Source organism: Mobula hypostoma, chromosome 5 (genome assembly GCF_963921235.1).
Source record: "Mobula hypostoma chromosome 5, sMobHyp1.1, whole genome shotgun sequence".
Classification (NCBI taxonomy): domain Eukaryota; kingdom Metazoa; phylum Chordata; class Chondrichthyes; order Myliobatiformes; family Myliobatidae; genus Mobula; species Mobula hypostoma.
The window spans coordinates 6,354,885-6,371,532 of record NC_086101.1 but is presented as its reverse complement, the minus strand read 5'-3'; the positions used below and the strand labels follow the sequence as shown (position 1 = coordinate 6,371,532).

The window sequence follows — 16,648 nt, the reverse complement described above, 5'->3', positions numbered from 1 at the left end:
GGGAAGGAATTGGGCAGAAGCCAGAATAAAAAGTCTGGCGATGAGTACCATCTGGCAGGTGACAGGTGAGACAACGTGAGTGGGAACGTGGGGGAGGGTGATAAAGTAAGAAGCTGAGAAGGGCAGGTTGAAGAGGTGAACAGCTGAAGAAGAGAGAATCGAGAGGACAATCGACTATGGAAGAAACAGAGGGAATCAAGGCTTGTTGGGGCCCTGAATCGTGACGAAGGAGGATGTTGTGGAGGCAGGTGTAGCACTTGTCCTGTTTGCAGGTATAAGTGTCAGGACGGGGATCAGGGAGCAGTAAATGAGTGAATAAAGGAGTTTTGTGGAGAGCGGTCCCTACAGAGAGCGGAGTGTTGTGTGTGTGTGTGGCTTCTATGAGGGGGTAGAATCGTTGAAGATGGCGGAAGTTGCAGAGAATGATATCTTGGTTGTGGAGGCTCATGTGGTGGTAGTTAGGACAAGGGATAATGGGCTGAGTATGAGTATCAAGTTTGAGTTATTTTGTAGATTTCTACAGCTTCTTGTAACGGCAGGAAGCGGTGCTCTCTGTGTTCCCGCGCACCTCTGCAGATCAGACAGAGCAGTTTCTTGTCGGTTTCACAAAACAGCCTCAGTTCTTCCTCATGTTCTTTGCAGTGAGGTTTACTTTCGTTCCCTTTCGGATTCAGGTTTAGTTCTTGAAACTTCTCTGACAGACTTGCTAAGGCCCGATTGATCCTAAGGGTGCGGTCTGCCTACTCCTCTCTACATTCCGGGCAGGAGTTTCTCTCCTCCTTTTCCTAATACAGGAGTGGCAGAAGTTGTGTCCACACCCCAAAAACATCGGATTGGTGAAGAAATCGAGGCAGATGGGACAAATTGCCACTCCGGTTAAACGTTCGACCTGGCCTTTCGAAGCCATGTTAACTCCTGAAGCGTCCTGACTCAGAAACCTTTCACTTTCGGGGAGCTGCTGGACCCCTGCAGTACCGCGGTTGTCCTCTAGGGGCGCTGCAGTCTCAGGGAATGATCGTTATCTTGTCAGAAGTGTTCAGTGGGCAGGGATCGCGGCCATTCCCACATCAGGGTGGGATTAGAAACACATTAAACAAGTCTGAATATAAATGAAGCCGGAGAGGACAGCCTGACTCAATCTAAAGTAGGACTGAAAGGGACAAGTTCTGAAAAGGGAGACTCAAGAGACTGCAGGGAGTGAAGAAACTGCACCAATCTCCCTCCAGGCACCTATCCCTCAAGTGGCCTGAATGCTACAGCTGCCCCTACACCTCCTCCCTCACCTCCACCTCCACTGAGGGCCCCAAGCAACTCTTTCCAGCTGCGAATATGCTGGTGTCGTCTGTTGTGTCCGGTGCTCCCGGTGCCGCCTCCTCTACCTTAGTAAGATTAGTCGTGAATTGGGGGACCACTTCGTCACGCAGCTCAGCACCATCTGGCGCAAGCGGGACTTCCCGTTGGCCAAACACTACTGCCTGACCTGCTGAGTTCCTTCAGCCCTTTGTGTGTGTGATTCTGCCAGTCGGCTGCCACCATGCCCATCCAGGGCATTCCGTGCTGACCACTCCCTGATGAAACTGTGGTCAAAGGTGTTGGTCTGGAAGAACTATGACCAAGTTCACGAATGCAGGGTTCATACGTAGAGGGCGATGAACAAAGCAGTTGCGGAGAAATTTCCGTGACACGCCGCTTCCATCAGATTGACCACTCCAGCTCCCGGAGGCAGTCACACTCATAGCCGATCAGCGATTGCTGTTCCATAGACCAGTGGGTGCGACGCAGGCCGGAGTTTGGAACAGAGAGCGAGCGGACTACGAGAGAAAACTGAGATCAGGAGCTACACCCCAGGAAAAAGCTGGAACACCAGCCGGGAAGACTGAAAATCTGGCTGAGTGGTGCCACAGTATCAACCGCTCATTCAATGTCAGCAAGACCAAGGAGCTGATTATTGACTTCAGGAGAGGAATCCAGGGGGCATGAAACAGTTCTCATCAGTGGATTAGGGCTGGGGAGAGTCAGCAGCTTTTAATTCCTCGGTGTTATTATATGGAAAGACCTGTGCGGGACCCAGCAAGTGCATACAATTGAGAGTTTATTTACCTCCTTAGGAGTTTGAGAAAATTGGACACGACACCTAAAACTTTGACAGGCTTCTAGTGGAGAGCTTATTGACAGCTGGTATGCAGACACCAAACGTCTGCAATGGAAAGTCCTACAAAAAGTACTGGATACGGCCCCAGTCCCACTCGGGTAAACCCCTCCCCTCCATTGAGCACATCTACGTGAAGCGTTGTCGTAGGAGAGCAGCATTCATCATCGGGGACCCCCACCACCCAGGATATGCTCTCTTCTGGCTGCTGTCATCAGAAGAAGGTACAGGATTCTCAGAGCTCACACCACCAGGTTCAGGAACAGTTATTACCCCTCAACCTTCTGAGCCTTGAACCGGGGGGATCAGTTCATTTGCTCCAACACTGAGCAATTCCGACAACCTACGGACTCAAATTCAAGGAATCTTCATCACATGTTCTCGATGGTTTGTTTATTATTACTGGTTCTCTCTCTTTGCATTTGCAGCTTCTTGTATTTTGCACTCTGGTTGATCAATTTGGTGCTGTCTTTCTTTGATTCTATTACAGGTTTTATTCTATTGTGGATTTATTGAGTATGCCCACAAGAAAATGAATCTCAGGGTAGTAGACGGTGATATATGGGTACTTTGATAATAAATTTATTTTGAACTTTGAACTGTTATACAATGGACAATCGCGGTACTGCAGGGCTTCAGCAGCTCCCGAAAGTGAAAGGATCCTGAACCAGGAAGTGGAGAGTTAATATGGCTTCGAAAGGCCAGGTCGAGAGTTTAACTGAGGAGGTAATTTGCTCCATCTGCCTGAATTTCTTCACCGACCCGGTTATACTGGAGTGTGGACACAACTTCTGCCGCTACTGTATCACACGGTATTGGGAAACTGCGGAGAGAAACTCCTGCCCGGAATGTAGAGAGGTGTTTGCGAGCCGCACCCTCAAGGTGAATCGGGCCTTAGCAAATCTGTCTGAGAAAGCTCGAAAACTAAACATGGATCCGAAAGAGAAGGAAAGTAAACTTCACTGCGAGGAACACGAGGAAGAACTGAAGCTGTTTTGTGAGACGGACAAGAAGCTGCTCTGTGTGATCTGTAGAGATGCGCAGGAACACAGAGACCACCGCTTCCTGCCGATTAAAGAAGCTGTGAAAATTTACAAGGTAAAAATCAACCGATTGATCGCCTGTTTACTTTGTCGCATCTTTATTGTCTAACATCTTTACTCTCTGTTTCCCAGGATAAGGTTAAATCTTCCTTAGACTCTCTCACAAAAAAGAAATCTGACATTCAGGAAATGGAGTGGCAACAGAAAGAGAAGATTTCTGGAGTTCGGGTGAGACTTTCCGATCCTTCATCGTATTAGAAACATAGAAAACCTTCAGCTCAGTACAGGCCCTTTGGCCCACAAAGCTGTGCCGGACATGTCCTTACCTAGGCTTACTCATACAAGGAGGAACTCAGCAGGTCGGGCAGCATCCGTGGAAAAGATCGGTCGACGTTTCGGGCCGGAACCCTTCGTCAGGACTGTAGAGGGAAGGGGCAGAGGCCCTATAAGAAGGTGGGGGAGGGTGGGAAGAAGAAGGCTGGTAGATTCCAGGTGAAAAACCAGTAAGGGGAAAGATAAAGGGTTGGAGAAGGGAGGCAGGGAGGTGATAGGCAGGAAAGGTGAAGAAAGAATAGGGGAAAACACAATGGGTAGTAGAAGGAGGCGGAACCAAGAGGGAGGTGATAGGCAGCTGGGGGAGGGACAGAGTGACATAGGGATAGGGGAAGGGAGGGGGAGGGAATTACCGGAAGTTGGAGAATTCTATGTCCATACCAGGGGCTGGAGATTACCTGGACAATATATGAGGTGTTGCTCCTCCAACCTGAGCTTAGCCTCATCATGGCAGTAGAAGAGGCCATGTATGGACACATCTGAATGGGAGTGGGAAGCAGAGCTGAAGTGGGTGGCTACTGGGAGATCCTGTCTGTTTTGGCAGACAGAGCAGAGGTGCTCGACGAAGCAGCCCCCAATCTGCATCGGGTTTCACCGATGTAGAAGAGGCCGCACCGGGAGTACCAGATGCAATAGATGACCCCAACAGACTCAGAAGTGAAGTGTTGCCTCACTTGGAAGTACTGTTTGGGGCCCTGAATGGTGGCAAGAGAGGAGGTGTAGGGACAGGTGTAGCACTTACACTTACAGGGATAAGTGTCATGTGGGAGATCCGTGGGGAGGGACCTGTGGACCAGGGAGTCGCGGAGGAACCGATCCCTGTGGAAGGTGGAGAGGGACGGAGAGGGAAAGATGTGCTTAGTGGTGGAATCCTGTTGAAGGTGGTGGAAGTTGTGGAGGATAATGTGCTGGATCCAGAGGCTGGTGGGGTGGTAGGTGAGGACAAGGAGAACTCTGTCCCTGTTGTGGTTGTGGGAGGATGGGGTGAGAGCCAAAGTGTGGGAAATGGAGGAGATGCAGGTGAGGGCATCATTGATGACAGCAGAAGGGAAACCACGATCCTTAAAGAAAGAGGACATTTGAGATGTCCTGGAACAGAAAACCTCATCCTCGGAGCAGATGCGGCGGAGACGGAGGAACTGGGAATAGGGAATGGCATTTTTGCATGTGGCGGGGTGGGAAATACAACTTAGTAACATAACATGTTAACCCTCGCCTTTGATTTGACAGGAACAGTCACACGGCCTTCAGTCAGAGATCACGTCCCAGTTTGCTGAACTGCACCAGATTCTCACCCAGAAAGAGCAACAGGTACTCCAAAATGTCAGGGAAGAAGAGGCGAGGATTCTACACCCGATGGAGAAAAATCTTCACAAGATTCAAGAGGATTTAAAGTTAATTCAGGAGGAAATCTCAAAGTTACAGGAACAGTTGGATCAAGAAGACAGTATAACATTTCTGAAGGTGTGGAATTACATGTAAAATTTGAATCAATAGAAGTGCACTGTCACAAAATGGGGAGTAGCATATTTGAGATAAATACAGTATTTCTGCAATTAAACTGATTTCAACTAGATGTTTTCACTGTTCAGGACTGTTGTCTCCAAATGGGCCTTGTACAACATCTGTACATCACAGGACAGTCTGCAACCTTCTCAGGAATGAGTTACTCTGATCATAGTCCTGAGCTGGTGATCGTTTCTGTGATTCCCACATATAGTATCCCTGAAAACTCGTATTAAAATCCAATTAAAATCACACACTCTGAGTGTGACTGGTGCTGTGCATTGTCCCCTCTTAGCTGCACAGCTGTGCATAAACTGAAATGCTCCCGTGCACGTAGTCTTTGTTACTACGCAGCTAGTACTTTCTTTTATATACCACATGATTAATTACAAGATATTTTACAATGATATTAACATAGATTTCAAATTATGAAGGAAAATACCAGCTGTATTGGAGTTTGAGAGTGGGAGCATTTCAGTTCCTGCGCGGCTATAGTGAGGGAACAGCAGCGGTGGGTATGAAGGTCTTTTAATCGACCAGTAGGAATGAGGATAAATTCCAGAAGATAAACATATTCTGTCAGATATGTTCCTCGTGGGATTCCATCCCTTACCATATCACAGCAGGCTATTTAGTCCATCATCTCTCATCAGTTTTCCTACCCTGCACAAGCCTCCTCCCACCTGGTCAGCACACCCATCAACCATCTCCCCAACTCAATGTCTTCATTCACCTTCCACATTATATTTCATCTCTGCTGTCTGCTTCAGCAACAATGGCGGCAAATTTCACATTTTCATTGCTGAATATCTCATAGGATTTATTAAAGTCCATCTTACATTTTATATTTGCCTTATGCTGTCCTCTCTGAAGGAGATACTGTACTTTACCAGATATATTCTCCACACCACCCCTATCATGTCCATTGATAATGTTAAACTCTTCAATCTCATCATTACTGACATTTTATCAAAATGTTGATCCTTTTCAAACTTTCTTGAACTTTTCACCCACTCAGTAGAAGTATAATTTTCAGAAACATTCCTTGTACTTTCTCCTGTTGTTCTTTGTCAAATCTGTAATGTTATCATTTGGTCCCTGTGCCTGTAGGAGTGAGAGTTGGAACTTTTTTAGCATCTGTAATCACTTGGATGAAATGCCTGCTCTCGGGCTGCATGCAGATGGTCAATCTCAGCTAATTCGTATCTGTGTTTTATTTATTTCAGGACAACGCTGATCGGAAGAGGAGGTAGGACCCACTCTTTGCTGAAACTCTGCTGGTTTTTATAAAATGTGTCATGGATTGTTGCTGTTTGGTTAATAACCAACTGTTTAAAATTTGCAGGATTAGTGATGAGAATCAGTTATTGTCCGTGACAGGCGGCACGCTGCCAATTGAGAAATTCGATCAACCTGTATTGTACACAGTGTGGAGTGAAATGTTTGATGCCATAAAGCGGGGTAAGTCTCATACAGAGTCCTTTTAAACTGAGCCAAAAATTGAATTCACTGATGGGGGAATTGAAGCTTTTTCCCTGGGCAGCATCAATTTCATATAGTCAGCTGCTGAAGTCAGATCCCTGAGCTCACCAACCGAGCAGCAGAATAAACCAAGTACACGGGCTTTTAGGTGAACCACTACATCCTGAAGCCACACACACTGCAAAATACCCCATGAAGTGGGGTTGAAACGAGCCACAGCCACTGAGGAATTAAAATTTGTTTATTTAAATGACAGGGACAAAAAAAAAAATAAGCCAATGACAATGTAGTGACTCGGGTTGTTCTAAAATACCATTGTTTCGTTCAGGAAAGGAAATTAGCTCGACTCACCTTCTGCGGCTTGCCATGACTGCAGACGCTGGTTAACTCAGGTCTGCCCCCTGCTGGATCGGCAAGCCTCTTAGTTGTTCATTCAAATTACTGTAGTTCATTTCAACCAAGATATCTTCCTGAGCTAGTCCAATTGCCCATGTTTGCACCGCATACCTCTAACCCTTTCCTATTTATGTACCTGTCTAACTATATTTTTAAATATTGTAATTTTACTTGCCTCTACAACTTCTTCTAACAGCTCTTTCCACTGTGTGATAAAGTTGTCTCCAACTCCATTTTAAAATTTCCCCTCTCACCTTTAGTCTATATCTCTTCTGGTTTTACACTCACCCATTCTAGGAAAAAGACTGAACATTGGACAGGCTAGATGCGGGAAGATTGTTCCCGATGTTGGGGAGGTCCAGAACGAGGGGTCACAGTTTGAGGATAGAGGGGAAGCCTTTTAGGACCGAGATTAGGAAAAACTTCTACACACAGAGGGTGGTGAATCTGTGGAATTCTCTGCCACAGCAAACTGTTGAGGCCAGTTCATTGGCTATGTTTAAGAGGGAGTTAGATATGGCCCTTGTGGCTATAGGGGTCAGGGGGTATTGGAGGGAAGGCTGGGTTCTGAGTTGGATGATCAGCCACGATCATAATAAATGGCGGTGCAGGCTCGAAGGGCCGAATGGCCTACTCCTGCACCTATTTTCTATGTTTCTATGTTTCTATGTTTCTCCCCACTCCTCGTGGTTTTATACGGTGCCTTGTAAAAGTATTCAACCCCCAACACTTTGTTCACATGAATGAGTGTTACAAGCAGGGATTTTGATCAATTTAACTGAGAATTCTTATTTGTGAATCGCATGCTCCTTTTTTCACAGTAGAGCCCAAAAACAGGGAAAATTGTAAAGCATGGAAAGCTAAAAATTCAAAAACTGAAATGATAGCAGTTCAAAAGTATTCATCCCCTTTGTTCAGTACTTACGTAGTTGGACCACCTCTTGCAGCTATTACAGAGAGTAGTCTATTTGGACGAATCTCTACTAGCTTTGCACAACATTATGGAGCAAGATTTGCCCATTCCTCCTTGCAAAATTGCTCAAGCTGTGCCAGGTTATCTGGGGAGCGGCAGTGGACAGCCATCTTGTCAGGGGTGTCTGATTGGGCCTCTCAAATACATCAGTTTTCTTCATTTGAACTCCATGGTTGCTCTGGCAGTTGTGCTTTGGGTCTTTGTCCTGCTGAAGGACAAACTTCCTCCCCAGTTTAAACTTTTTGGCACAGGCCAGCAGATTTTTTTCCAGGATCTCTCTAATTCAGCAACATTCATTTTCCCATCAATCCTGACCAATTTTCTGTCCCTGCTACTGAAAAGCATCACCATATCTCACAGTCATGAGAACATCTGCAAATGCTGGAAATCAGAGCAATGCACACAAAATGCTGGAGGAACTCAGCAGGCCAGGCAGCATCTATGAAAAAAGTAAATAGTCGATGTTTCAGGCAGAGTCCTGATTTTGGTTGTTCCCATAGCTTGCTGTTACCTCTACCATGCTTTACAGTAGCGATGGTGTTACCTACCTGTTGCACAATATTAGATTTATGCCACACTTAGTGTTGAGGCCAAGAAGTTCCACTTTAGTCTCATCAGTCCACAAGATCTTCTTACACATCTTCTAAATGATGCTTTGCAAAGTCTTTATGGGCAAGGATATGCTTCTGTTTTAGCCAGGCCTTTCTCCTTGCCACTCTTCAATGAACACGCTTTTGGTGCAAGGCCTTAGAGGTTGTAGAGCCATGAATTTCATTTCCAGTTGCAGACTCTGACTGCTGCAGCTCACTCAGAGTGACTGTTGGTGTCACAGTAGCTTCCTTTACAAATACAGTTCTTTTCCGGTTTTGAGGGGCGGCCTGACCTAGATAGTATGGCTGTGGTTTCATATTTTTCCACTTTTTCACAATGGACTGCACTGAGCTCCAAGGTATGTTCCATGCCTCTCAGATTGTCTGTACCCTTCTCCAGATCTGCGCTTCTCTATTAGTATTCCTCTTCCTTGTCTTGAATGCTCTTTTGTCTTCATTTTGGTTCGGTCTGTTGAAAATCTACCATACTGTTGGACCTCTTAGAGGGATGGAGGTATTTATTCTTATGAATTCAATGAAAGCAGGTGATCTTCTAATTTTCTACATCAACAAGCTGGGTGGGTTGATACTTAATATATTGCACCTGAGGAAAGTTACTGTTATAATGACAAAGGGGCTGAATATTTCTCAGCCTCACAGTTTTGGTTTTTAATAATTGACAGGTTTTGGAATTTTTTTTTCACTTGACATGATGCACAATGCTTTGCAGATAAGCTCCAAAACTCCTACAATATATTTTAAATTTGGAAAATAAGACAGTGCAATGTGAAAGTTGTTGTGGGGCTGAATACTTTTTTAGGCACTGTGGTGTTACCCCTCAACCTCCTATACTGAAGGGAAATGGACCCATCTATATTGTAAGCACAGTCCTCCAGATCTGGTAAAGTTCTTCTGAATCTTTTGTGCACACTTTCCAGCTTAATGACATCCTTCTGATAGTTGGGCGACCAGAAATGTGCACAGTTCTCCATGTGCAGTCTGATCAACGATTTCTACAGTGACTTTCCTACTGCTGAGCTCAATGCCATGTCCAAGGGAACCATGGGTGCCAAATGCCTTCCTGACCACCCTGTCTACCTGTGTTGCCACCTGCAGGGAGGTCATGTACCTGTATCCTTTGGTCTCTATTTTGGAATTATTTCTGTAATTTACTGTCTGAGTCCTGTGCCAGTTTAACAGACCAGAATGTAACATGTCACAACTGTCCAAGTCAAATTGCATCTATTGTTCTTTGATCCCTGTTCCCAGTTGATCTCAATAAGCTGGAAACTAGACAGCTTTCCCCACTGTCCACTTTATCACCAATTTTGCTGTCAACCACCAACTTACTAACCATACAATCTACATTGTTTTCCAAATTGTTAATACTGATGGCCAATAACCCTAGTAACCCCTGTGGCTGTGGCTGTGCCCCTTAACAATAAGTACCGCTGTTTGAGTACTGTTGGGGGGGACAGCTTACCTGGGGGAAGCGACACTGGCCGTGCCTCCGGCACAGAGTCCGGCCCTGTAGCTAAGAAGGGTAGGGAAAGGAAGAGGAGGGCAGTAGTAATAGGGGACTCAATAGTTAGGGGGTCAGATAGATGATTCTGTGGATGAAGTCCGGAGACCCGGATGCTAGTTTGCCTCCCTGGTGCCAGGGACCGGGATGTTTCTGATCATGTCCAAGAGATCCTTAAGTGGGAGGGAGAGGAGCCAGAGGTCGTGGTACATATAGGTACCAATGACATAGGTTGGAAAAGGGAAGAGGTCCTGAAAGAAGAACATAGGGAATTTGGAAGGGAGTTGAGAAACGGACCGCAAAGGTAATAATCTCGGGATTACTGCCTGTGCTACGCGACAGTGAGAGTAGGAATGCAATGAGATGTAGGATAAATGCGTGGCTGAGGGATTGGAGCAGGGGCAGGATTCAGGTTTTTGGATCATTGGGACTACTATTGGCGCAGGCGTGACCCTGTATAAAGGGGACAGGTTGCACTTGAATCCTAGGGGGACCAATATCCTGACGGGGAGATTTGCGAGGGCTACTGAGATGACTTTAAACTAGAATGGTTGGGGGGAGGGAATCAAATTAAGGAGACTAGGAGAGGGGCGGTTGAACTAGGGAAAATGGAGGAAAAAGATAACAAAGTTGTTTGCTCCATTAAGGATAAACAGAGAGTAGGAGGTGGAGAGTTTCTTAAATGCATCTATTTTAATGCTGGGAGCATTGTAAGAAAGGTGGGTGAGCTTAGAGCATGGATTGATACCTGGAAATATGATGTTGCAGCTATTAGTGAAACATGGTTGCAGGAGGGGTATGATTGGCAACTAAATATTCGAGGATTTCGTTGCTTCAGGTGTGATAGAATAGGAGGGGCAAGAGGGGGAGGTGTTGCATTGCTTGTCAGAGAAAATATAACAGCGGTGCTCTGGCAGGATAGATTAGTGGACTCACCTAGGGAGGCTATTTGGGTGGAACTGAGGAATGGGAAAGGTGTTGTGATGCTTATAGGGGTGTATTGTGGTCACCTAATGGGAACCGAGAAGTGGAGGAGCAAATTTGTAAGGAGGTAGCATATATCTGTAGTAAGCACAAGGTTGTGATTGTGGGAGATTTTAATTTTCCACACATAGAATGGGAAGCACATTCTGTAAAAGGGCTGGATGGTTTGGTGTTTGTCAAATGTGTGCAAGGTAGTTTTTTGGAGCAATACAAAGAGGTACCAACTAGAGAAGAGGCAGTGTTGGATCTCCTGTTAGGGAATGAGACAGGGCAGGTGAGAGAGGTATATGTTGGGGAGCACTTCGGGACCAGTGATCACAATACCATTAGTTTCAGTGTAATTATGGAGAAGGATAGGACTGGACCTAGGATTGAGATTTTTGATTGGAGAAAGGCTAGCTTTGTGGAGGTGCAAAAGGATTTAGAAGGAGTGGATTGGGACAATTTGTTTTATGGGAAGGATGTAATAGAGAAATGGAGGTCATTTAAAGGTGAAATTTTGAGGGTTCAGAATCGTTATGTTCCTGTTAGGTTGAAAGGAAAGGTTAGAAGTTTGAGAGAGCCATGGTTTTCAAGGGATATTGGAAACTTGGTTCAGAAAAAGAGAGAGATATTCAATAAATATAGGCAGCTTGAAGTTAATGAGATACTTGAGGAATATAAAAAATGTAAAAAGAATCTTAAGAAAGAAATTAGAAAAGCTAAAAGAAGATTTGAGGCTGCTTTGGCAAGTAAGGTGAAAATAAATCCAAAGGGTTTTTGCAGTTATGTTAGTGGCAAAAGGATAGTGAAGGATAAAGTTGGTCACTTGGAGAATCGGAGTGGATGGCTATGTGCGGAGCCAAAAGAGATGGGGGAGATTTTGAACGGTTTCTTTTCTTCGGTAGTCACTAAGGAGAAGGATATTGAATTGTGTAAGGTAAAGGAAACAAGAAGGGTAGTTATGGAAAGTATGACAATTAAAGAAGAGGAAGTACTGGAGCTTTTAAGGAATATAAAAGTGGATAAGTCTCCGGGTCTGGACAAGATATTCCCTAGGACCTTGAGGGAAGTTAATGTAGAAATAGCAGGGGCTCTGACAGAAATATTTCAAATGTCATTAGAAACGGGGATGGTGCCGGAGGATTGGCATATTGCTCATGTGGTTCCATTGTTTAAAATGGGTTCTAAGAGTAAACCTGGCAATTATCGACCTGTGAGTTTGATGTCAGTGGTGGGTAAATTGATGGAACAGTCAACATGGATTTGTGTGTGGAAGGTCATGTTTGACAAATCTTATGGAATTTTTTGATGAGGTTACTAAGAAAGTTGATGAGGGCAAAGCGGTGGATGTGGTCTATATGGACTTCAGTAAGGCCTTTGACAAGGTTCCACACGGATGGTTGGTTAGGAAGGTTCAATCATTAGGCATTAATATGGAAGTAGTAAAATAGATTCAGCAGTGGCTAGATGGTAGACGCCAGAGAGTAGTGGTGGATAACTGTGTGTCATATTGGAGGACGCTGTGTCGCAGAGTGCGTCAGGGATCTGTACTGGGTCCAATGTTGTCTGTTGTATATATTAATGATCTGGTTGATGGGATGGTAAATTGGATTAGTAAACATGCAGATGATACTAAGATAGGTGGCGTTGTGGATGATAAGGTAGGTTTTCAAAGCTTGCAGAGAGATTTAGGCCAGTTAGAAGAGTGGGCTGAAAGATGGCAGATGGAGTTTAATGCTGAAAAATGTGAGATGCTACATTTTGATAGGACTAATCAAAATAGGACATACATGGCAAATGGTAGGGCATTGAAGAATGCTGTAGAACAGAGGGATCCAGGAATAATGGTGCATAGTTCCCTGAAGGTGAATCTCATGTGGATAGGGTGGTGAAGAAAGCTTTTGGTATGCTGGCCTTTATTAATCAGAACATTGAGTATATGAGTTGGGATGTAATTGTGTAGGGCATTGGTAAGGCCAAATTTGGAGCTTTGTGTACAGTTCTGGTCACCGAATTATAGGAAAGATGTCAATAAAATTGAGAGAGTACAGAGGAGGTTTACTGAAATGTTGCCTGGGTTTCATCTCCTAAGTTACAGAGAAAGGTTGAACAAGTTAGGTCTTTATTCTTTGGAGCGTAGAAGGTTGAGGGGGGACTTGATAGAGGTGTTTAAAATTGAGGGGGATTGATAGAGTTGACATGGATAGGCTTTTTCCATTGAGAGTGGGGAAGATTCAAACAAGAGGATATGGAGTTGAGAGTTAAAGGACAAAAGTTTATGGGTAACATGAGGGGGAACTTCTTTGCTCAGAGAGTGGGAGCTGTGTGGAACAAGCTTCCAGCAGAAGTGGTTGAGGCAGGTTCGATGTTGTCGTTTAAAGTTAAATTCGATAGATATATGGATAGGAAAGGAATGGAGGGTTATGCGCTGAGTGCAGGTTGGTGGGACTAGGTGAGAGTAAGAGTTCAGCACGGACTAGAAGGGTCGAGATGGCCTGTTTCTGTGCTGTAATTGTTATATGGTTATATGATTAACAGTGGACCCAGCATCGACCTCTGAGGTCACAGGGCTCCAGCCTGTAGAACAAACTTTCACCAGCAGTCTGTCTCCTATCGCAAAAGTAGTTTTGTATCCAATTAGATGTGTCATCTGCAACTTTACTGAATAACATGCAACAACAGTGGTCCCAACACTGTCCCCTATGGAACATCACTGGTCATAGACCTCCAGGCAGATTAACACCCCTCTAACATAACCCTTGGTTTCCTATAATGACGCCATCTGAATCCAATCTACACTCGTCTTTTGTAAAATGTGTATGTTCCAAGGCAGAACTATGCATATTCCTCACATTCCCAGTCTCCATGGGAAATACTTTAAAGGCCTCTCCCATCTCCTCTGGGTCCAGATATCAATGACCACATTGGTCCTTAATGAATCAAAACCCTGTATCAGGATGAGAGTGGGGGGGGGGGTCGGTGATGGGGTCAGGGTGGGTTTGTGTGAAAGAGGACAAAAGGACCCTCATCACCCATATTTATCCCCCTTCACCTTCTGTTTCCATCTACACACACACCGTTCACCCACAGGCTTTCCACCCCCTTCCCATCTGGTTCTGATTCCATTTGCCATTCATCTCTCCCCTCACGGTTCCCATTATCACCTCCATTACTGAGAAGATTCTAAGCCAGATCAGTTTTTGTGTTTCTGTTTTCACCTTCCTCCAGTTGACTCCTCCATAACCTCGGTTTTTTACCCAGAGAGTGGTTGGTGTGTGGAATGCACTGCCTGAGTCAGTGGTGGAGGCAGATACACTAGTGAAGTTTAAGAGACTACTCGACAGGTATATGGAGGAATTTAAGGTGGGGGGTTATATGGGAGGCAGAGTTTGAGGGTCGGCACAAAATTGTGGGCCGAAGGGCCTGTACTGTGCTGTACTATTCTATGTTCTATGTTCCCTGTTTAGAAGAATGACAGGAAACGTTGTTAGTAGGTTTGTAGGTGACATGGACCTTGATCAAATGGGCCAGTGCGACTGTAGAATGTCCGATGGAGTTTAATTTAGAGAAATAGGAGTCATTGCATTTTGGGGAGCTAAATGCTTCACATAAGTTGGTGGGCCACTGGCCAGACAGAGCGGGTGGTGGGCGGATTCGTCAGTCAGAGTATTGCGTACAGGAGCTGGGACTTCTATTTCCGTGTGTACAAGACGTTGGTTGGGTCATGTTTGGATAACTGTGTACAGTCTGGTCACCGTGCTGTAGGAGGGATGTCATTCAACCAGAGAGGGGGCAAAGCAGATTTACAAGAATGTTCTGGGCCTGGAGGGCTTGGGCATAAAGAGAGGCGGGATAGGCTGGGACTTTCTCCCTGAAGCTGAGGAGGCTGCCAGAGGAAGCTGTGGAGCTCACAATGGTTTAAGACAACACTCACAACACGCTGGAGGAACTCAGCAGGTCAGGCAGCATCCATGGAAATGATCAGTTGACATTTCGGGCCGGAAACCTTCGTCAGGATTGAAGAGGGATGGGGCAGAGGCCCTATAAAGAAGGTAGGGAGAGGGTGGGAAGGAGAAGGCTGGTAGGTTGCAGGTGAAAAACCAGCAAGGGGAAAGATAAAGGGGTGGGGGAGGGGAGGCAGGGAGGTGATAGGCAGGAAAGGTGAAGAAGGAATAGGGGAAAACTCAATGGGTAGTAGAAGGAGGCAGAATCATGAGGGAGCTGATAGGCAGCTGGGGGAGGGGGCAGTGTGAAATAGGGATACGGAAGGGAGGGGGAGGGAATTACCGGAAGTTGGAGAATTCTATGTTCATACCAAGGAACTGGAGACTACCTAGACGGTATATGAGGTGTTGCTCCTCCAACCTAAGTTTAGCCTCTTCATGGCAGTAGAGGAGGCCATGTATGGACATATCCGAATGGGAATGGGAAGCAGAGGTGCAGTGGGAGGCTACCGGGTGATCCTGTCTGTTGTGGCGGTCAGAACGGAGGTGGTTTAAGACATGTTGTCAAGTACGTGGACACGAAAGATGTGAAGGATTTGTTTCTTTAGCGACACAGCACAGAACGGGCCATTGTAAGCTTAACGACTCGCACAGCGCAGCAACCCACCTTCTTTAAACACTGACCTAATCACAGGACAATCTACAATCATCAATTGACCCACTAACCAGTACGTCTGTGCCTGGGTCGGCGCTGCCCGAGTCTCTCCCGCCCCTCGCCCCCCGCCACCTCACGATCTTCGATGACTCTAATTCTCTGCTTCTCTCCACAGTCTCTGTCACCCTGGATGTGGAAACGGCGCACCCGGGTCTCGAGGTGTCTGAGGATCGGAAGAGTGTGAGATGGACCGAGACCCGGAGGATTCTCCCTGACACCGGGAAGAGGTTCACAGGCCGGGGTTGTGTGCTGGGATCGGAGGGGTTCACATCGCGGAGACATTACTGGGAGGTGGAGGTGACAGGGAATCGGTGGTGGTATCTGGGAGTCGCCGCAGAGTCTGTGGAGAGGAAGAGACTGGTCGGACTGAGTCCGAAGACTGGATTCTGGATCATCGGGCGGGATGATCACGTAATCAATGTTTTCACCTCCCCTGTGTCCCGTCTCCCTGCCGGTCCCATCCCCGGGAGGGTGGGAGTTTATCTCAGTTACGAGTCCGGGACAGTTTCATTTTACAACGCGGAAACCAAGTTCCATCTCCACACCTTCACTGGGAACAAATTCACGGGGAAACTTTATCCTTTTTTCTGGACTTGGCATAAAAAACAGTGGCTGAGAATCTGCTCCGGTTCCTCTCCGGGTCTGTAAACTGGTCGGGTTCCGGGACTGGCGTCAGGAGTAAATCAGTGTAAATATAAATGTGCGCAGAGTGAATTAAACACGGTGTGAGAATTATCGATCCGTTAATTTTAACTCGTTCACCGCATCCGTCAACGGAACAGAAACACCGCGGATTCAGCAGCAGCCGCGGGCGGCGGGTCCGGAGCTCCCCCGCTCCCCCGGGTCCTAATGTCCACTCACACTGGGCCAGGTTAAGTGGGACAAGTTGTAGTGGTTAGCGAAGTCAAGGTGAATCTTGGGTAGGCGGGACATACGATGGAGGTAATATGGCACGAGGAGAGAGAAAATTGAAAAGTGACAGAGGGGGAGCAACAATCGGCTGTTTGAGAATTTGATGTTCACGCCACA

At 46.1% G+C, this 16,648-nt stretch overlaps 1 protein-coding gene across 1 annotated transcript in view; it reads left to right on the top strand.

Moving 5' to 3' along the window:
• Window positions 1–2,817: 2,817 nt before the first annotated feature.
• Window positions 2,818–16,648, top strand: part of LOC134346425 (zinc-binding protein A33-like) — a 35,511-nt gene continuing 21,680 nt past the window's right edge. The window contains exons 1-6 of the mRNA XM_063047795.1: window positions 2,818–3,247; window positions 3,325–3,420; window positions 4,756–4,989; window positions 6,258–6,280; window positions 6,377–6,492; window positions 15,735–16,259. Coding sequence (XP_062903865.1) covers window positions 2,837–3,247; window positions 3,325–3,420; window positions 4,756–4,989; window positions 6,258–6,280; window positions 6,377–6,492; window positions 15,735–16,259 — 1,405 coding nt within the window. The 5' untranslated portion in view covers window positions 2,818–2,836. The remainder of the gene's footprint in view (window positions 3,248–3,324; window positions 3,421–4,755; window positions 4,990–6,257; window positions 6,281–6,376; window positions 6,493–15,734; window positions 16,260–16,648) is intronic.